The 21,314-nt window shown below is 41.6% G+C and overlaps 1 protein-coding gene across 8 annotated transcripts in view; it reads right to left on the bottom strand.

Annotated features, from left to right (window-relative positions):
- The window catches only part of UBR4 (ubiquitin protein ligase E3 component n-recognin 4), a 122,646-nt gene that overhangs the window by 83,670 nt on the left and 17,662 nt on the right, over positions 1-21,314 (bottom strand). For all 8 annotated transcript variants that reach the window (XM_081057012.1, XM_081057013.1, XM_081057015.1 and 5 more), the window contains exons 14-30: positions 21,007-21,124; positions 19,894-20,081; positions 18,697-18,856; positions 18,491-18,576; positions 12,643-12,812; positions 11,122-11,404; positions 10,345-10,480; positions 8,896-8,975; positions 8,263-8,391; positions 6,797-6,979; positions 6,524-6,646; positions 6,205-6,434; positions 4,657-4,778; positions 3,572-3,669; positions 2,227-2,384; positions 1,066-1,275; positions 45-146 (exon numbers count right to left, since the gene is read on the bottom strand). In XM_081057012.1, the coding sequence (XP_080913138.1) occupies positions 45-146; positions 1,066-1,275; positions 2,227-2,384; positions 3,572-3,669; positions 4,657-4,778; positions 6,205-6,434; positions 6,524-6,646; positions 6,797-6,979; positions 8,263-8,391; positions 8,896-8,975; positions 10,345-10,480; positions 11,122-11,404; positions 12,643-12,812; positions 18,491-18,576; positions 18,697-18,856; positions 19,894-20,081; positions 21,007-21,124 (2,576 nt within the window). The remainder of the gene's footprint in view (positions 1-44; positions 147-1,065; positions 1,276-2,226; positions 2,385-3,571; positions 3,670-4,656; positions 4,779-6,204; positions 6,435-6,523; positions 6,647-6,796; positions 6,980-8,262; positions 8,392-8,895; positions 8,976-10,344; positions 10,481-11,121; positions 11,405-12,642; positions 12,813-18,490; positions 18,577-18,696; positions 18,857-19,893; positions 20,082-21,006; positions 21,125-21,314) is intronic.

The raw sequence follows: 21,314 nt of genomic DNA, 5'->3' as shown, positions 1-21,314 counted from the left end.
GGCATTCACAAACTGGTCACTGGATCAAACAAAATACAGCTCACCTGTCAGAGAAAAATTCCTCCATAGCTTTACGAGCCTGGCTGCTTTCCAGTTGCTTTTCCAAATACTGGAGACATTCCTCCAAGATGGATTCATCCAGTCCACTGAGTATCAAAAAGAAAGATTAACTACCAAAAATAAAGGTGTGTTTCAATGTCCTCCTAAGACTGATTTTCAAAAACCCAAAGTTTTGTTTATAACTAAACCTTGAGGGTAACATTCAACTTTGTTTTGTCAAAGCTTAGCAATAGGTGCTCAATAAATATCTGATAAATTAAACTGTAATAAAATAAAAAAAATTCCTAAAATTTGGGCTAACTGATGTAGTCAATGGCTGAGAGTCCAAAGGATCATTGTTGTGGAGGGAGGGAGGGAAAGAGGGGTGGAAGAAGGAAGGAAGGAAAGAAGAAAGGAAGGAAGGAAGGAAAGAAGGAAGAAAGGAAAGAAGGAGAAAGAGAAGAAAGGAAGGAGAGGGGGACAAAAGGAGTGCATGATGAAAACCTGGTCTCCTCCACAACAAAAAGACAGGCAATCCCACTACTTAGACCCCTTATAGTTCTCAGGGGGTAAAACTGCGACTTGCTGAACTATTCCTTATGGCTTGCCTACGTCAATGTGGTCTAAACCATGAAAGGGAAACAGTGCTGTGAGACTGCCTAACTTCACACACCACCCATCTCAGAAGCATGGTCACAAACATATTAGAGACTTTATCAAGTTTCTTTGTAAACTTCATCACAACTAGTACAGCGCTTGATAAGCATCTGTTATTTAACGTTTCCAAATCTGAACATTTAAGCCTACCATTTCCTTAATGTTTATTCCTAAGAATTAACCACAAAAGCGGATTCCAAAGAACCTTTCATGCAGGTCCACAAAAACACAAAATGCAACAAGTACAGAACTTTCTGTTCAAAAGCACAATAAGAAGCAATTAATGACGTAAGAGGCCAGTGTTGGTACATTTCACTGACAGGAGCAGGAGGTCACAGGAACCTGACTGTTTTCCTGGACCAGGCTCACCTATTGGGATCCGCATGATTGGCCAGAATGTTGTAACAGCCAGTGATCAGCTTTTCATAAACGCGAGCCAAGAACTCATCAGACTCTGCCGGGCCCAGGATGCGCTCCAGGGAGTTGCTGCTGAGCTCAGCAACGCTCTCAGTGCTCGACTCCAGAAGAAGGGGGAGCAGGGTCCGAATTACCTGTGGTGGGTTCATCTCATCCGACCAACTTCAGCAAGGAAAATGGAACCAAGTTAGTGCATACACTCCTCCAAAGAACCGCAAGGGCAGGACAGGGCAATTCAATCATGGTTGAGAGGAAGGACTTTGATTCCAGTCCTTTTTCCTTTGGTCGTTGTTTTTTACATAGATATAATGATACAATCTCATAGTCTTCTTTTTCATTATTATACGCATATCGAAAGCAAAAATCAGTTCCATATGAAAAATCCACTTACTAAAATGTTAAATTAATACGATATATTTTATAATAGAAAAGAAATTAACTAAAACCTAAGCTAATAACCCATCCCAGACAACTCTTCTAAAAGAACTGCCAAATCTGAATCATTTTCAAGGCAATCTGATATCGGACTTTACCTGTGACCTATTACAGGAAGACAAAATAGCCCCTCCATGGCCTGCCCTAGTCCCCAAATGACAATGTCTAACTCCTGCAATGATTCTAGAGAAACGATTTCAAATACATCATTGCCACCTTAAAATCTACACCTAAAGCACCTCCAAATCACAGGATGATTTCAGCCAGCATGCCCCTTCTGAAAAAGTCTACACAGAAAGAGGGGAGGAGGCACACTGCTCTCCTCAGACCTAAGTCAGAAATCATTCTAAACACTCACTCTCTCAAGCAACAGGCTCTTGATCATCCATGAACTTAAATATAAAAAATGTTAAGCAAATGATTTGCAACTCTGTAAGTGCCAATAAAATGCTGGGTTTTTTTCTTATGCATATACGTACTACACTATACTTTCTGAAAGTTAATTAAAACATTTTTTTGGTGTTTAAGATGAATGAATGAATGAATGAATGAATGAATAAAGCAAGCAAGCAACAGCTCTCTTTGCTACAGAAACATACACAAAAAGCACAATTACATAGTTATTTCAAAAACCTTGCCTTCTGCAGACAGAACATGAGCGATGTAGCAGGTACTCACACAATAAGATCTCCAGTCAATCTGACCAGTGAGAGGAGAGTGTGCTTCAGGGAAGCAGCCAGAGGCAGACTTTGGCCACAGAGAGTCCCCAGGTGAGCGGCCTGCACGGCACTGATGTAACTCTCGGAAGGGATGGTGTCATTGGCGAAGGCGTTGCGCTGGAAGGGGTGAGAACAGACACGAATGGACAGACCATCTAAAATTCTCTCATAGGAAACAAAGAAACCAAGCTGACATACACGACATCCAATGAGATTGACAATGGCTCTACTCATACACTACTATTCTATTCATCCTGAGAAGGCGAGTGGAGTGGAGGAAGCAGGTAAAAATTTTTAGTATGGCGTTAAGTTTAAATTTTAGAACTGAAAGTTAGAATTTAGTTAGTACAAAGCTGAAATGTTCAACACCACTTTCCAAATAATTAGAATACACTACTGTTGACCCCTGAACAACTTGGGGATTAGGGATGCCAACCTCCCATGCAGTCGAAAAGCCGCATACAACTAGTCAGCCCTCATGCACGATTCCCAAGCCCGGAGGTGACCCTTTAACAATGCAGGTTTGAACGGTGCGGGTCCACTGAAGTGCTCGGATCAATTGAAAAGAATCTGTGTAGGAGTGGACCTGTGTATTTCTAACCTGTGTTGTTCATGGGTCAACGGTATATTCAACATGGAAACTACTGTCTCCGATAATTTAGAAGGATCTCCATCTTTGCAGTGCATCTGGATCTCCATTACAAACATCTTAATTGTCCTCGTACTATAGCCCCAGGCCATGTAAACTGAGGTCACAATTACAAAGCAGGGCTGACAAGACTATAATACTTGGCTTTTCCAAAGAACTGTAGTAACACAGTAATCTGTTAATAGAGGTAATCTGAGTAGAGCATACACAAAGGTCAAGTAAACTGACAGAAGGCTCAACCGTCTTCTAAGAGTCTAGAGAACCTAGAAGCTACCCCACAAAATTATGATGAGAGGAGCATGTCCTTGACATAACCTATAAAGGAAACAGTTAACATTTACTGAGAACTCGTGTGCCAGACAATGGGCTAGGCATTTGACATTTAATACATTTAATTTTCACATCTCAGTATTTAACAGATGAAGAAACTGAGGCTCATAGGAACATAGTGGTTGCCCTGCAACATGGTAACAGACTTCTCAGCTAAAGGACCACATGGGTACCATTTGGGTAATTCGAGGCTTTGATTATTGACTCAGCCATAGAAATACTATTACTGCAGCGCTCGGAGATCTCTCAGCAGCCTAAGGAATAAGAACAGAACACGGAATAGCTAGTGCTCTATAGTTCTGCTCCTCAAGAGACAGACGCTCACCCAGGATCCAATGTTGGGAAACTCATTGGTGTTGATGTTGTTCCAGGATTCACATACACCCTGCACCGATGATGGTAAATTCTGAACCAGTGTTGGACCTGGACGCAACAGAAGGGACAAGGAATCATCACAGGAGAGAAAGAACAGCTCAGAGCATTTTAAAAGCCAAGCCCAAATGCAGAATGAAGCACCACAGCCCAGGCTGTCAAAATGATTACGAAGAGAGCGTAGATGGATATTTCAATTGCAGTACTATCTCCAAGAATTGGCTAATTGCTTAACAGCTAACAAACTCAATTATAAGGTTTTCATTTCCCATCATATTCACTTTCTAACTTGCAAGTGAAGAAGACAACTGAAAACAAGATGCAAAGTGAAGGCAAGTCAGTACAAGTCATGCTAAAATCACTATTAGTCATCTGCTACACCTTCTATAAGTGTTGCTTTGATCCCTTTTCTCCTTAAGATAAATCTTAAGAGCAGGAATCATTAATGCCCATTAAGAAGAGCATTCAAGGAAGCAGTGGAATTGAATCTCTAAAAGTCAGAATATCTGAACATCAAAAGGGTATTTAAAGCTTGAAATTCAGGAAAATACAAATTGGAAATTTTAAAGGGCAACTACTGCACTTAACTCCAATCCTGCTTAAGTCCTTTCGATTCTCCGTCCTAAATTCCTACCAGATCACTCCTAACACAGGGAAGAGGTTTTCCCAAGCACTAGCCTGCTAGTCTTCCTAATCTCTGTAAGTGAAAAAAGAACCAAGATCTGTGCTCACAACAAAAGAGTCTACTGCTTTAGAACCAATTGCTCTCGGTTTGCACCCCAGCTCTGTCACCAGTATGACGCAGGATTTGGGGCAAATCACTTCTCTAAGCCCGTTTCCTAATGAGTAAAAGGGGACAATACCGACATTTATCTCGTTAGGGTTATTATGGAGATCAAAACAGATAAACGTGTCAATGTCTGACACACAGAAGGTTCCGGCAAATGCTGAATGCCAGTAGACAGGCAGAGAGGGGGAGAAGCAGCAGCACTGGTCGCACTGGGAGTAACAGTATTAGCCCAAAGCACACGCACTTACCCAAAGTGTTCGCCTTGCATCTACTAGAGCCGATAGCCAAAACAGCAGCAAAGCCATGCAATTTCTCCTGGGGGGGTTTTTCAGTGGATCCCTCTTCATTAAAGTTCTGTAGCAAATAGGCTCTGAAGAAAACACAGGGGGATATGTGAATGCTGAAGAAAACCACTCCCACCATAGCTAGAAGAAACCAACCCTAGACAAATTGAAAACCCTGTATCTCAGTTTCCTCATCTATTACATATAGCTGACAGCTCCTGCCCCTTTCTGGTCTCATAAGAATTCCAATGGGTAATTGTTTCCCAAAGAATGTCCCATTCTCTGAAATGCTCCCAAAGCACGATTCCTGGACAAATGACTCTGGGAAATAGGAATACTGTCATCGACCCCTCTGGCCCCGGAAGACTAGCAATGTATAATTAAAGGCTTTGAAAAGTGTGTGTGTGCGCGTGTGTATTTCTTTCAATTGTTTAATTTTATTTACCCAGCACTTCCCAAACTTACTTGCCCAGAAACATCTATTAACAGCTCAGTTTAAAAAGTACTGGACCAATGGGCCAGATGAGAGCCTACAAGCTCTCAGAGGGCAGTGACTTAGCTTTGCTACTGCTGTACCCCACGCACCTAGCAAAGCACGTGACCCACAGCAAGCACTCGTATTTCTTATTCATGTTTATTGCTCATACTTGTTCAAAAATTTTGCCTCAATCAACTGCCTCTCTCTACTGCAAGGCATTCACACTAAAAGACGTGACTTCAGTTTTACTGTGATCCAACTCCCTTTCAGCAGAAAAGCCCCATAGGACAGGCACTGAACAGTGAAATCCTACAGGGAACCAGATACTGGAAGAGGCCCAGGTAAAGGGAACGAGGGGGGTGGTCACTCCTCAGTTCTGGTTCATTTCTGACACGTGGGGAGTCAGGCCTAGTTCTGCCAGTTCTTCCAATGTAAGAAAAGCCAGAAATTTTGATTTGTGAGTAGATTTGATTTTTGATTTGTGAATAATACATTGAAAATGAATCCTAAGCTACTTAAAACATCATGAAGAACAAACAAAACCAATCTGCATGGCGTGCAATCTGCCATGTTTATTATAGAAAGGGCTGGGTTTCAAAATACTCTAACTCATTAAGAAGTTTTTTTCTCTAACTACATCCCATGAAATTTAAAGAGCATTTAAAGTGCCTCATCTTAGTGAGTAACAGAAATGACAGTTTGTAAAAATTATATGATCTTTTTTTGTATCCGACAAGTAAAATGCTAGAAAACATTTAAAGATTTATAAAAATTAAACTTCCTCTTGACTCTTCCTGAACTATTTGAAAATTCTCTCATTGGACACCCCTTCTTCATACTAGAAAAGAAAACATACCGAGGGAAAAATAAAAATGTAAAATTCTGAATCATTGGGGATCTGCAGAGTGAATGGTACGTACAACTACAAAGCTCAGTTGGAGGAAGTTTCAGGCTCCTAAAGAACGTAAACCACCCAAGGATCTAAACTGCCCATGTCTGCCACCTCTAGACCTCTAGGCAGGCAGCCCAGCTACCTCGTGAATGACGCATAGGTGTCAATGAGTTGCAGTGTGGCTGGAAGCAGGTTCTTGGTGATCTCAGATGACTTATGAGGATCGGTCTCGGCAGCCATCTTAGAAAAATGCTCATCCAAAGAGACCTGGACCTTCGAGATGGCAGCATCCAGGGTGTAGATGGACTGCAGACTAGGAATTTCATGGAGTTGCAAGATGGTGGTACAGTCAATGTTACAGAATGATGAGATCTTTAAAAATACCCAAGACATTGATTAGCTATGGCAAAAGGCTGTGGCAGAAGCCAAATTCTGTCATGATTGAGCCAAAACGAACATACCTGTCGAGCAAAGTACTCCTCTACAATTTCAACATCATACTTCACTGAGCTGCATTTGGTGGATGCCAGTTCTAAGAGGGACCCAGCATGCTCGGCCTTCATGCCCTGTTTGATCAGGTGATCCTATTTGGACAGCAAGGAAAACGTGTTCAGGAGATCAATACAGACAGAGTCAAAAGCTTTCATTACCCTTACATTCAGAAGTTCCCAGAAGCACGGAGGACACTGGCTTTGAACACCCCTAGCAGAGTGTTCCGTATTATACTGTAGTACCTTTATCCAAGTGACATAGGAGCTGATGCGAAGGCGAGAAGACCACCGCAGCGTGTGCAAGATGTCACATTCACTCATCTCAGGTGAGTTCATGGCCAGCTGGTTCATGTAAGTCTTTGATGGTGGCAAAATTCCCAGGATCCTCCACAGTATCAAGAAGTAATACTGCAGGGCGCAGGCCTCCTGGAAAAAGCAGAGACAGCAGTCAGAGGAGTGACATTTGGTATTGCCTCAAGATCTCTGTCCAAACACAACTTTTAAAGCAGGATTGTGTGCAGTCCCGATTTTCAACTGACATTCGGCTCTCAAATATGCTCTCAGATCTTACTAGAGAATATACCATATTTGCCAGGTATAATGTGCACTTTTTGGCCCAAATTTATGAGAGAAAAATAAGGAAGCACATTATCCATGGGTAGTACTAATTCCATTATCTGTATAAACATTAATTCTTTTATTTATGCTATAAGTTAAAAGTGTAACTCTAAAAATCAATAATGATATCCACATGCAAAATAATACCCTGGGATATGATTATCAGCTTCGTTGAACTTAAGACAAATTTGCAACGATGAAGAGTTCTTGGCCTTCTCTGATGCATATTGTAAATTTGTTACCGGTACATAAAATTTCTTGTACCTTGTATCCGTTCTTGTGTTTTGTAATTATTTGTTGCATAAAAATTCTTGTACCTTGTATCCGTTCTTGTGTTTTGTAATTATTTGTTGCATAAAATTTCTTGTACCGTAATACGTTAAAAAGTAAATGCTAAAATTCCTTGATACTACAAAAAACAAGTACATAAATGTAAGCAAATAAAAATTTGAATTAAAAACTTAAAACAAAAGTTTTTTTCCCCCCTGAAAGTGGGTGCGCATTATACATGGGAGGGCATTATACATGGCAAAAAATGGTACCAAACAATAAAGCAGAAAATTATAAAACATGCATGTAAATAATCTGCTGCATATCCTGCTCATTTCAAGGGCCAAAAATGCTGTTCTAAGACCACTTTGGCTCCCCATATAATTTACCAAGTAACCAAAAGAAAGCAGGACATTGTCCTTGGCAGGCCGCCAATCAGCTGGCCCTTTCTGTGGCCTGAATTGCTGCTATGGCTTCTAGAGATAGAGACACACTCGTGGGACCACAGAAAAAGCTCAAGTGTGAGGCTTTCAGTATCACCCACCAACCAACATTCACAGGAGATACAGTAGTTAGGTGGCCATTAATTCTCAAAGTTACATTTCTCTTAATGCTAACAGAAAAATGCAAAAATGGTAAAATTATCTCTAAGGTGATCATAACCATCTTAACTACACAGAAATACTGAAGTATCAGTCAGTTTTGCAAACAAACATTCAATAAATTGATTAGACCCCAAAAGGAAGTTTCTGGTAGAACTGCTACCCAATTATCAAATACATCCCAAACTTCATAATTAGCCCAAGCTTCCACCGTCTTACCAGAGCTGTAACGTTCTTGCTTTCCTTCCTCCTGACTGTATCAAGCTGGGACCCGGCGGCAAGCAGGGATGTCAGTGCAGTGTAAAGCTCATCATACTTGACGAGCTTAGAAAAAAGAACATCATACGCCTAATAGCAAGAGAGAAAGACAATCATTTCTTCTTAGTTTTTGAAATCTTTTTCCCTATTACCATACACTTAAGTTGATATCACTCAAGACTGATGAACTAGCTCATTCAAATTCTGATTAGTAATTTCTCATTGCAGCAGGATTCCTACTCAGGGACTTCACCCAGTTTATGGGCTACTGTGAGCACACAAGTGCAGGCTTTAGAATAAGGCAACTGTTTGTCCACTAAAATATTTGCACGGGAAAACACTAAGAGAGGTAGTCTTCAGGAATAATGTATCAGAGGTATCGACCACCAGGAAGGATGTCCGCAGCAGAAGTGGAGCCCAGCAAATAAACCTCAAAATAACATCTTCCTTTTAGAATAGAATAAGCTCAGACCTTAACAAAGACCAAATTCCCTCAGTACAAAAAGGAAGTCATTCCCTTCCCCGCCGACAAGGCTGGTTTTGGTGGAAACCGTCTGACCCACACATAACATGGGGTTTTAAAATTCTTGGTACCACAGCATCGAGCCGGTTCAAATCATCTTCGGAGGCTTCTGGGGACAGGACACAGTAGAATCTGGGCTGCGGGACAGCATCTGAAAGACAATGCTCTTATTGAAAGAATGGTTTTATTCTTAACGCTGTTTAACAAATATAAAATGTAAGAACTAAGAAAACACTTTGGACCAGGGTTTCCAGCCTTGGCACTACTGATGTTTGGGGCCGGATAACGTTTTCCTGTGGGAGGATGTTTAGCACCATCCCGGCATCTACCCACTGAATGCCAGGAGGACCCTCCCAGTTGGGACAACTAAATGTATCTTCAGACACTCCCAATGTCCCCTTTGGGGGTGGAGGGCACAATCACCCCCATTTGAGAACCACTGCTCTAGGAATTCACTAACATACTCTATGCTCAAGTTAGTCAACAAAATTATATCCTTAGACTGAATGCCTTAAATGTAAATGCTGTTTCTCCAATATCAAAGGGACTAATAAGAGATCCCAATGATAGTAATTCATATGAACACTTGATGAAAGTGCCACAAAATACTCTTAACATCTAACAATCCTCAGGATGAGAGCAAACGCATACTATTAGGTTGGTGCAAAAGTAATTACGGTTTAAAAGGTTAATAATTGCAAAAACCACAATTACTTTTGCACCAACCTAGTAAGAATGAACACAAGAGGCACCTCATCAAAAGAATGAACAACTAGGGCGGCCAGATGGCTCAGCTGGTTAGAGTGAGCTCTGAACAACAGGGTTGCCAGTTCGACTCCCACATACGTCAGTGACCGACACCCTCCACAACTAGACTGAAGACAATGATCTGCCGCTGAGCTGCTGGAGGGGCAGCCAGATGGCTCAGTCGGTTAGAACGCGAGCTCTGAACAACAAGGTTGCCGGTTCAATTCCCACATGGGATAATGGGCTGCGCCCCCTGCAACTAAGACTGAAAATGGTGACTAGACTTGGAGCTGAGCTGCGCCCTCCACAGCTGCATTGAAGGACGACTTGGAGCTGATGGGCCCTGGAGAAACACACTGTTCCCCAATAAAATTAAAAAAAAAAAAAATGGACAACTAGAAACACTAGAGAGACTATCATGGCTCCCATTATTTCCTGAATATTAATCCAAAAGGAAATTTAGCCTGTGAGTTAGAACCACATCCCTAAGAGAAATAAAATTTAATCACTCAGAGTGGCAAAAAAATATATACTGTACTCTGGTCAGACAAAAGGATTCTTAATTCTTATGTCTTGATGTTTTCTGTTTTTAAATAAATGTGGGATATGTGAGCCATCTATTTCTGAAAAGGTTTGAATTCGTAGGTATTTGCCACCCACAGGAAGTCGACTAAACCAGTAACCAAAGATCCTCGCAGAGACTACAAGTTCCAAATTCAATCTGCCAGTGAGAACCAGTGAGTCAGTTCTTTATTCACAGTCTTCTTTCTGACCTGATGAAAAATGCTTGGACCAGTTCTCTTCCACTTCCTTGAACCCGTGATAGAGAGGGGTGGTCGTGCGGCGGCGGCTGCTGTCCTGAGATCCACTTGCCCACCCAAAAGGAGGACTTAGCAGGTTGTGCTGCACCTTTTAAAACACACACACTCAAAGTAAGAAAGATGCACAATCACCACGCTGCTTCTCACTCCAGGCACGAGAACGGGTCAGTATACCCAAGTTTGGGAAACTCGCAAACTAAAATGAAATTTTAGATTTTTCTGTGACTTCTTTTGGGAGGCATCTTTGTGCTGGAGTAGAAAGAGAACAGTGCTCAGTGCAACATTTTAAGACATGCTGAATGTAGTAATGCTTAACTGGGCCTCCCATCCTCACTTTGGATCCCTACAGAGGAATTTATTAATCCATAAAATTGACTGCTTGACCCTCATTCAACCACTAGCAGATAGTCACTGATGGCCGATGCTCAGGGCATGTGCCAGACACAGGTAAGGCACCGTACAGTCAAAGGACACCTGTGAACAGAGCCTCTAATTCCATTTTCACACACGCATCAAATCACGTAATCTACAGTTAGCACTTCTGGCTACACATAGGTTGTAAGTGCACACACGCAGGTCCCGGCGGTCTTCCTGCGGCGACTCATAAACCTATCTCAACGAACACCTAAGATCCAAAGGGAGCAGGTCATTTGGGTTTGGACCATGGTAACTGGAGGAGAATATCGTTCTCGAGAGCCAGTCAAGCAAAAACAGTGTGTCCATCCGTACCTGCTCAAACAGATACACAGGGGCCTTGGAGTACTGGTGAAGCAGATAATCAAAAATCAGCAGGAGGCGAGCCAGGATGAGAGGCACAGAGCGCAGCTGGGCCTCCATGTTGGCACCCAGCTCCTGGATGATCTGCACAAAAAGGGTCAGTATGGCACGCCGGCCTTTCTCAGTGAAGTTGTGGAAAATCAGAAGGAGCAGCTGCAGGTGTTCTACGTTCAAGTCTTCGGTCTCATTGGGCACCAACCCTTGCAGGGCATTCTGCTTCATTGTCGACAAAAACCTACCCGAGAGAAAAGGAGAATGTGTCTGGTGGGGACAAGTCAGAACATCATCCCCTAAGAGTTACAATGTCAAGTGCTGGAAGAGTTAAACTTCTTAACCACCCCAGGCAGTAAGATAGCAAAATCAAGGAAGACAAAAAGCTACAGGTGAACAGCAGATAAAAACGAAATCTTGGCTACACACACACCAGCAGCATCCACAAGAACTCTTCAGCAATGGCAACTGTGGCCACCGGAGGGTTAACACCGCCGTTTCTGACATGGGAAGAACTACAAAGGCCCCCAAAAGGAGGCCCTTTTTTTTACCAGCAAACTTGGGCAAACAGAAATAATTCCTTTCCCCTATACTTTGATTCTGGAGTTTAATTTTTGTTTTGCGAGTTTACACGACAGGTTAAACTGTTGCATGAAAAGTCAAAAATAACTCAATGCGACTAAAAAATAAATTTAAAAATTCAGAGAACTTGTTGGAAGAGGTTTTATGCAAAAAAAAAAAAAAGGAATGAATGTAACCAACTGTTTCCACAGCCTTTGGCTATTAGAAAAGAGATTTATGTTTTAATAAGGGTTTCCCTCACCATATCCCCTCCTCTCACCTCCTGGCCATTTTGCAAGACTCCACCAGGAAAAATACAGCAGGTCTTTGACATTCAAGATTTCTCAAATCCAGCATGAGAGCTATTTGATCATAGAATGAGGAAGACAAAAGCAAAGCCTTCTAGGAAAACAAACTGCTTTGAAGACTCCTAACCGTGTAAACAAAAATGGCAAATATAGGTCCATCTAAAGAGGATTTAGATGATTAATCTGAGCTTCCCCCAAGTAAAAAAAAAAATCTTTAAAAGTTGTCCAAAAATGACTGCAAGTCACTCTAAGTGGCTTCTTGTTGAAAGCAAAATAACCTAAGACCAAGTTGGCTTCCCTGCTCCCTCTTTCAAAAAACCAGGTCAGGATAAATTGGTTACGTTCAGGATTCAGGTTCAATCTCATAATTGCAACCGCGTCCCCCATGTGCTGAAGGAAGATTTTATTTCCAGTCTATAGTTTATTCACTTCTGTCTTTCAAACAGCACACCTTCATCCAACTCCCTCCATCAGAAACGCAGCCCCCCACACTGGCCACTTGAAACACTGTCATCGGGGTACCATCTCAAAGCTGCAGATTAACTACAAAGAAGTCAAACAAACAAAAAAGTAAATAACCTTCTCCACAGGGCTTTGCTTGGAGTTTTCTTACCTGTCCCAAACTTTAAGGCATTCGGGGACATCGGGGTCACCTTGAGCACCGGCTTTATGTTGCCAGATGAGCAGGAGGCGTGAAAGTACAGAGAGGCTTTGAGGGTGAATGTACAAAGGCCAAGGGCCCTCAGAAAAAGGCGCAACTCCCAGCTGCTGCAACAGTGTGTTCTGACATGAAAGACATATAAGAAAGAGACCATCAGGACAGAGACAGTGAATGAGGCCAAATGGTTGCTAATGCTCTGTTACTTTTTAACAGTGGAAGGAGTATTTAAACAAAGGAGGATGCAAAAATTCCAATTCAGAAGGGTTTAGAGAAAGATCACTTCATTCAACAAATAAGAAAAACAAAAAGGATAAATGACTCGTCTAACCTCACTAATGACTACCATTAATTAGTGTCAGGAACGGGTCCCGAAAAAGGAAAAATGCATTGAGACACCAGAATCAGGGTAATATTTCCAAACGGACAGATCATGAGAAGTCGATGCTTTCAAAAGAAACTTGAAACAACTGTACGAGCTAAGTTTTTCTTTCATAACCAGTTATATACAACAAAACACTCAAAGCGGGGAGGATCCAACAACTTGTTGGTCCAACCGCTTATATTAACAGTATTAGCAGAGAAATTCTGCCTAGAAGACGTCAAGGCTTCTAAAACTAATCGGCGCTGTCTTTGCCTCCAGTTACAGCATGTCTTTCAAATGAGCTTTGCTTTCAGCTCAGTTACCTAAGCTGCAACTTATCTTCTCCGACACACACAAACTGAGCAGGGTGCCAGTGGAAAACCAGACAAAAAAGCCTGCTTTCTCGTTTGGCTTCAGAAAATACAGATCATGGTTACCCCAGGATACAGGATAAACGTCTAAGTCTGCCAAGTTAAATGAAATTCTTACCAGACATCCTAGAGGACCTCATTCCTTCCTTGGAAATAACCGTTTATAACGTCACAGGTATCGTGATTAGCTCGCCTGTACTGGGCAGGTAGCGCAGGCGGAGCGCCGTAGGGACACTCACACCACATGTTCAGAACGACAGATAACGTTTGGGTGGGTATCTGCTCCTTTTTACTGATGAGGGAAATGGAGCTCAGAGCAGTTTAAGAACATGACCAAAGCCACAAGATTACCAAGGGACGAAGCCAGGTTTATGTCTAAAAACCTACATTCTTAATCGCTAGGCTCGACACAGCCGTAAACCACTTCTCAATCTGTGACTCAAGGAAACAATCCAAAAAAATAAACATGCCTGAGCTATACCAAAAATATTATCTATAGCACTATTGTAATTAAAAAAAAATCTAAGTGTTCAAATCGAGGGACTAGCAGCCATAATGTGCCAACTATAAAGACCAAGGTAAACAACAAAAAAAACCCCTGTAATACGTATATAACAGCAAAATCTGAAAAAGCAGAAACCAAGAGATGTATCAATGTTCTGGTTATAACTGTAAAATTATGCCACTATATGGACAGGGGCTGTAAGAAGACACGGAAAAACTAAAATCATGAATTTGGTGGAAGGATTACGGTTGACATATATTCCTTATCACTTGACGCAGTATTTTTTTAAGTGACGTTTTTACTTGTTTTGTGTCAGTTTTGTGTATCTTTTGGTCAGTTCCTTAGACTTGAGAGCCCTAAGAAATGAGCTACCATTCTCAGGAACCCAATTCTCCCCCACCACTCCAGTTCTTCCAAGCTCTAAGTCAGAGGAATGGACTTCCCCAGAAGTAAGACTGAGCCCCAGCACAGGAGCAAGACATGGCCTGAACCATTCCTTGCGACCTTGGCAAGTGCCCTTTCTGCACGCCTCTCTTAAGCGGGCGCTCCTGAGGTTTCAGCTGCAGTCTTCGTCTCGCTTGCTGTCCTCCATCCATCTCACTGTTTCTCATTACTTCTACAACTGCCTCTGAGTGGATAATTCCCAAAACTACAACATCAATCTTAATTTTTTAAGTCAGGAATTTTAGACTCACATTTCCAACTACGTTCTAGACATTTTTGTCCCACTGGCACCTCAAAATTTCATATTTAAAATGATTTCTTTCAATAATAGTGACAATTTAAACTAAAACATTGCTAATATACAATAGACAATCTTGTTACAAAATTCTTGTATACTATTCTTATATACAAAAATATATAACTTGTTCTCATTTGATGGAAAGAGCTATAATGTTCAACACACCAACAAAGGAAGCAATATAATCACCTAGGTAACACCTCTGCTAACTGCCTTCAGTTTACTCCTTCGTCCAAGTACAGCCTCACACTCAGCTATAAATTTTCTAGACGACACAATGGCTTCAAGACTGGCCTACCATAAGCGACTGAAAGAAAGTCAGGTTGGTAAGGTGACACTGGCTCGTTTGTCTTTAAAAAGAAAAAGAAAATGGCAGATGATGCCATACGTACCTAAAAAACCCAAAGGGTCATACTGAGTAAATGTGAAATCAAGAAGTGACCCATGAGTAGGCACAGTCTCTGAGCTGACTTAGCCCGAGGACCGAGCGAACAGCACTCAGTGCCATTCCTTCTACCCCAAACCAACCCTCCTTCCTGACTAACCCGTGGCTGTTAAACACAGCGGCATCTCTCTAGGCTCCATTTGGGATTTCTGCCCAGACAGTATCTTAGACTCCTTCCTCTCCGTGCCCTTCGCCCCATTCAAACAACTTCCCATGAGCTCTACAGTAGGTCCTCGTCCACACCGTATGTCCCCCTTTTCTCGTCATCCCACACTAATTCAAGTCTTCTTTATTTCTTCAGAAGTGTCTACAACAGTACCTGGCACACAGTAAATGCTCAGTGAATACTTACTGGATGAATGAACCTAGGTCACTATACCACTCCTACTACCAAATTACTATAATTCTATATGTAATAGTAATGACAGTAACAAAGCAATAAAGACAGCAGCTAACATGTGGTAGGTACTGGTACTAAACTAGTACTAAAAGTGCCAGGCACTTTTTTGTGATAAAGTGGCACAACATAAAACTTACCATTTTACCCATTTTTAAGTGTAGAGTTCTGTGGCATTAAGTACGTACTTAGCGTGCAACTGCAATCACCACCATCCCTTCCCAGCACTTTTTTATCTTCCCAACTGAAACTCTGTACCCTTTAAATACAACTCCTATGATGTTGTGATATAACAAATACATATCGGGTCTTGGTCCCATTCCTGGCACACAGCTCCTAAAACTCATGTCATTTTCTTAGTGGTGGGGGGAGAGAGGTGTCTTCTGTCAATCACTGTAAGCCCCATTCAGTAGTATCTGAGTTACGCTAGTGAGGTGGCTGTTGGTGGGACCGATGGCTTCAGGATGGGGGCTGGTTGCCAGAACCAGCCGTGTGACCAGAGGGATGGAACTTTCAGCCCATCCCTGACCTTCTCTCTGAGATGAGGGCTAGAGATTGAGCTAATTTCCAGTGGCCAGTGGGGAATGCCAATGGAAAACCAGGCAAAGCCTGCTTTCTCATTTGGCTTCAGGAGACACAGATCATCGCAGTAGACTGATTTATTAGACACATTTGAAAGAAAGGACAGAGGGGCTATGCCCACTAAGCACATCTTCTCCCACAGCCTTTCAGCAAAAAGTTCTCTTTCCAAAATGTTCAAAAGTCCTCAATAAGAGATTTCAATTTCTTCTCTTAGCAGGGAATAGGCGTGCTGGTCTTACTAACTCAGAACCATGATTCTTTATTTCCCTGAAAGCTGAAGACAATTTTTAAGATATAACTGTATTTGTATACTTTCACAGGCTGAGGCACATATTACTAACCTCCCTGAGAGGACATTGTGTGTGTCCTGCAACAGAAGTCAGGCACCTTGGGTAAAGCAGCTTTGTACATTACTCCAAAGAAGCAATATCCAAGCTAAGGGAATTCGACATCAGACAATTAGATGACACTGACTATCCTTTACTTTCTTTCATCATAGTTATGAAATTTGGGCAGAGAATTTAAAGTCCCATGTTTGGGGATGGACTGAAAAGGGAGGTTGAAGGATTTCCTCTGCATGAAGTCAGCAGCTATGGGCAACCAGGTTGCATGTACACACAGGTCTGCAATTATTTTTTAAATGCTAAGAGGATAACATCATTACAGGAGTCTTTAAGAATTCCTGTTCTACAGAGAAAAGTATTTCTCCTTCATTATTTCAACAAGTTTAGGCAGGAAAAGGCCAGGTCTAGGAACTCTGAAACGTCCCTAAATAAACTTAGATCTGGACAAGGAGCTGATCACTTTGGCCCACCCTGACCCTATGAAGTCTGAGAAGGTACTGCAGGTGAGACGCTAACTGAAGCATCTCCTTCTCTCCATCTAAAGATAGGTCAACCATATTGCTACTCAATTTATACTTCCTTTCCTGCCAAAAATTTTTCATGTTAACAGTAGATAAGTATAAATAGGTTTCTATAATCATCTTTTTAAACGACAAAATAACATTTTTAAGAATTTCTCAAATACATTGGGATTATGAGAATTTCAAGCTCTTGAAATAGCTTCCCGGATTTTGTCCCTCTGGGAGCAAGTAAAAGCCCCTGAATTGTGTCTTGATTCCGATAATCCACTAAAATAACCTTAAGAGGAACAAAAAAAATTTCAAAGCAGTCATAGGGCAAATTATTGAAGATCTACCAAATTAAATTCTTTTGGCGGATGGGAATGTTACAGTAACTAGGAATCTGCATTTTTAACAAATTCCCCAGGGATCCTATGTACACTAGAGATTGAGAACCACTAACTTTGATCACGTTAAGAACATTAGTATGAAAATGTGACACTGGCAAATGTTGGGAGAGAATGTGAATCCACTTATCTCTGACACGTTGCTGGTGGGAGTAAAACTTGGTGCAACTACTTCAGAGAGCAGTTTGGCATTATCTGCTTAAGTTCACATGACTGGTTAACTCTATTCCTACGTTATATTCCCAAGAGAATCACTTGTGTAACAGGACATGTACAGGAAAGATCATAGGGATAAAACCTGACACAAGCCAAATACCTATCACTCACTGGGAGCAGAGGGGAAATGGATAAGCTGGTGTAGTCGAGCACAGTGGAATATCACAAACCTGTCAAAATAAGAACCACAGAAATATGCAACCAAAGAGATGAATCTAGGCGACACAGTACTAAAGAATATTAAGTGAAAAAAGAAAACCTGAAAAGATTACATAGAACGCGATGTCATTTGCTAGAAAAAATAAAAACAATCGAATTTTAAAATCAAAGACTATAAATGTGAAAATAAATACATATAGGAAACACGTGAAATGAGGAATTTGATATTTAGGATTCAGGACATCAGCTACTTCAGTGGGAGAGAAAAACCATAAGATTTAGACATCCACAACCAAGATCCTAAACTTCACTTAGGCGGTAGGTTTGAAAGTAGGAGGGTGTATGAGAGCATCTACACCTGGCAATTTGACAGATTTCTTTAAAACATGCATTTTAACTTATATCCTTTAGGTGACTGACACTGTCGATCATGTCCTATGTTTGTTGGCCATTTATATACGTACATACATTTATTTATTTATTTATTTATTTCCCCTCTCGTCTACTTTGTCTACTTTCCTGCTATAATAGTTATCGGGAGTTGTTCTTGTAGTTTTTCCTTTTCTTTAAGCTTACTGAGTGACTTGGGGATAAAGGACACATTTTCCTTCCTAATTGAAATGATCCTAATTAAAGCAAGGGGACATACTAGATACAATGATGTCTCAGCACTGCGGGGTGGGGATTCTGTGACAGACTGTTCCCCGGCACTAGAACACTGCGAGCTGATGGAGAGGGCTCTCGGCCTGAACGGTCTGAGGGCACACACACCTGCAGGTTGGGGGACTGAAGGTCAGAAGTCACCAGAGAGTGGTTGAAGTGATAGAGGGCGGCAGCAAACTCTTCATCTGAAGCACCTTGAAGACAAATGGGAAAACCAGTTCTTCATGCAGCTACCTAATGCATCACACCACCCTGCCAAGTGCCAAACTCCACTAGAAAAAGGACTCCACCAGGCACGCATCCTGTCTACTGACCCTTGAGTCCATCTTTGTCCACCTCCTTAATGATGCCAGCCAGGGTGGCCATGTGGTGTTCTGAAAGAGACACACTCAGGTAGTTTCGGATAAAATTGTTCCGGGAGTTCAGCATGGAAGACGTGATGAAGTTCAAAATGTTGGAAGCCAGACCCAAGAACTAAAAGGAATGACAAAAGCTTGTTATCAGGTTCCTAAGCCCAGAGTCTCTACAAATCTCAAATACAAACAGGAAGGAACTATGCCCACAGGGCTCAGGCAATAAACACAATCAATGTAAATACCAGATTTTAAATCACCTACAATGGGACCAAGTTTCATAATGATAGTCTTTCCCATGCAATTCCACCAGTCATATTAGGTTGGCGCAAAAGTAATTATGGTTTAAAAGGTTAAAAATAATTGTAAAAACCACAATTGCTTTTGCACCGACCTAATACAGAATGGCATGCCAGTTTGGTACAACAGACTTCACAAAGTACTGTATGAAAACAGGATTTCCAAACAGACTGACTCATTTCTTCCTCCTCTAAGGTTCTATATTTGTCCAGCTCTCTATAGGTCACTATTGATATACTGATATTCTGAACCCTATATCATTATACGCATATAGAATTCCCAGCTCTTTACTACTCTAGTAAAATGAAACTGAATTATTGTATACATGTTTTATGTCCAGATCCTTGACTGGACAAAGCTGTATGAGAGCAAGGACTGTATGTGCCTTGTTTGCTGATACAGCTTCAGAACAGGGGCTGACACATAGTACATCATCAGTAAATACTGGTTGAACAAATCGTTATCAAACACTAATGATATATGTACAAGATCTATGCTAAGAGCTCTTTAATTCTTCACAACAGCCTTAGGGGCAGGTGTAATCACTCCCATATGATAAAAGACAAAACTGAGGCTTGCAGAAGTTCAGGTTCTTGCCCAAAGGTACAGAGCCAGTAACTGGCAGGATTCCAGCTGATGTATCTAACTCTGAAGGCTATGTTACTAACCCCAATCAGAGAAACAATACTAAGAATACACGTTATTTAGTCAAATATAATTGATATACTTAAGTCCTAAGTAAAAATGGCTTTAAACATTAATTACCCAGCCTACAAAATGCTTTAGTTCAAATGATTTGCTTTTCACACCCCTTCTTCCCCTTTCTGCTCCCCCTTAGCCTCAGAAATACCATCTTACCAACTCGGGGTCTTTGCGGCTAGCCAAAATGTTGCCCTTCTCACCAGAGGCCTGCTTACTGGGGCTTTTAACTCGTGGAGAGCTCTCCAGCGGGGGCGGCGGGGGCGGAGGTGGAGGTGCCACTTTCTCCTTACTGGGGGAGATGGTCTCCTCAAACCACTGCCCCAAAATAGGTTCACTGTCATCATCTGAACAGAGAAAGAGAAAAAATAACACGTTTTTTTAAAAAAGTATATCTCCTTTGTAAAAGTGCCTAAGTCAAAAGGAACACAAGGATTTCTCGACTGTGGTGGTAGTTACACGGCTGCACAAGTTTGTCAAAACTCATCTATGTTGTACACTTGCCACTAATATAATATTGTATGTTAACTGTAATTGAGAACTAAAAAAGTGTTTTTTAAACTCATCTAAATGTACACATAAAATGGGAGCATTTTATTGTATGTAAATTATACCTCAATAAAATGAGTATTTTTTTAAAAGAGCACAACAAAAGAAGAGAAACAATCTCATTTTATTTTACTGGCAACAAACCCAGTATTTTCCAGAGGAAATTTTTACTTGTCTGGCCATTGTAAACCCCAAAGTAAGAATGGTGCCTTTCACAATACTGCACAAACCTGATTATAAAGAATCTGAGATATTTATCTTACTTCGTCTCTCTCCAAACTAAGGCAGGAGGGAATGTGGCTTTTGCCCTGTTCTTCGCTACAACAAAGTCGGGAGTTTCTCTCTCTAAGCTTCCCCAAGCCACACGTCTATGACAACAGCCAAACCAAACATTTCACACACCGTTTGAGTGTCACTAGGAAAGCTCAGAGCACAGTTCACAAAACAGGTCAACACAAAAAGAAATATGAACTGAGATGCGCTGATTTTGGAGGAAAAGAAATGAAAGTAAACTGGACTTTGCTAATAGTAGTTTCTATCCCTCAGTCTTCAACAGCTCAACTTACTCTTAAATAACACGTTACCTTTCAGTGCACATAAAATCAAGACCCAGGCCAGGCAGGTGAAAGAAAATGGTAGAGGAAATGAGAGGAAGCTACTGGGGAAACTTCCTGTTGAGCTCTGTGGCTTCTCTCCCAGGGGAGAGAAGAGAGAGGCCTCTACCTTGGCTGCTGTCCTCCTCGGTGCTGCTGAAATCGTCCTCGTAGTAGGTGTTGGAATCCGTGGAGGCGCTGGCGTCACTGCTCATGGAGCCCTTCCTCTGACGCTGCAGGACACAGGCCTAGCAAAACAGTGAGGGTTGCGTAAGTGATGAGCACAAAAGTGGAGCCATCCTATGTCATCTCATTTACCACATGAAAAGTTTTCTCCGTGTCTTCCTCTTTTCTCTAAGCCCAAGAAGTAGTTCTCCTAATAGCCCCTTCGGGACTGTCATCACTTTATCCTACAACAGCACTCCAAAACCAGGGATA

Source organism: Rhinolophus hipposideros (assembly GCF_964194185.1).
Source record: "Rhinolophus hipposideros genome assembly, chromosome: 8".
Classification (NCBI taxonomy): domain Eukaryota; kingdom Metazoa; phylum Chordata; class Mammalia; order Chiroptera; family Rhinolophidae; genus Rhinolophus; species Rhinolophus hipposideros.
The sequence above is the reverse complement of the archived record's forward strand: the minus strand, read 5'-3'. Positions and strand labels throughout refer to the sequence as shown.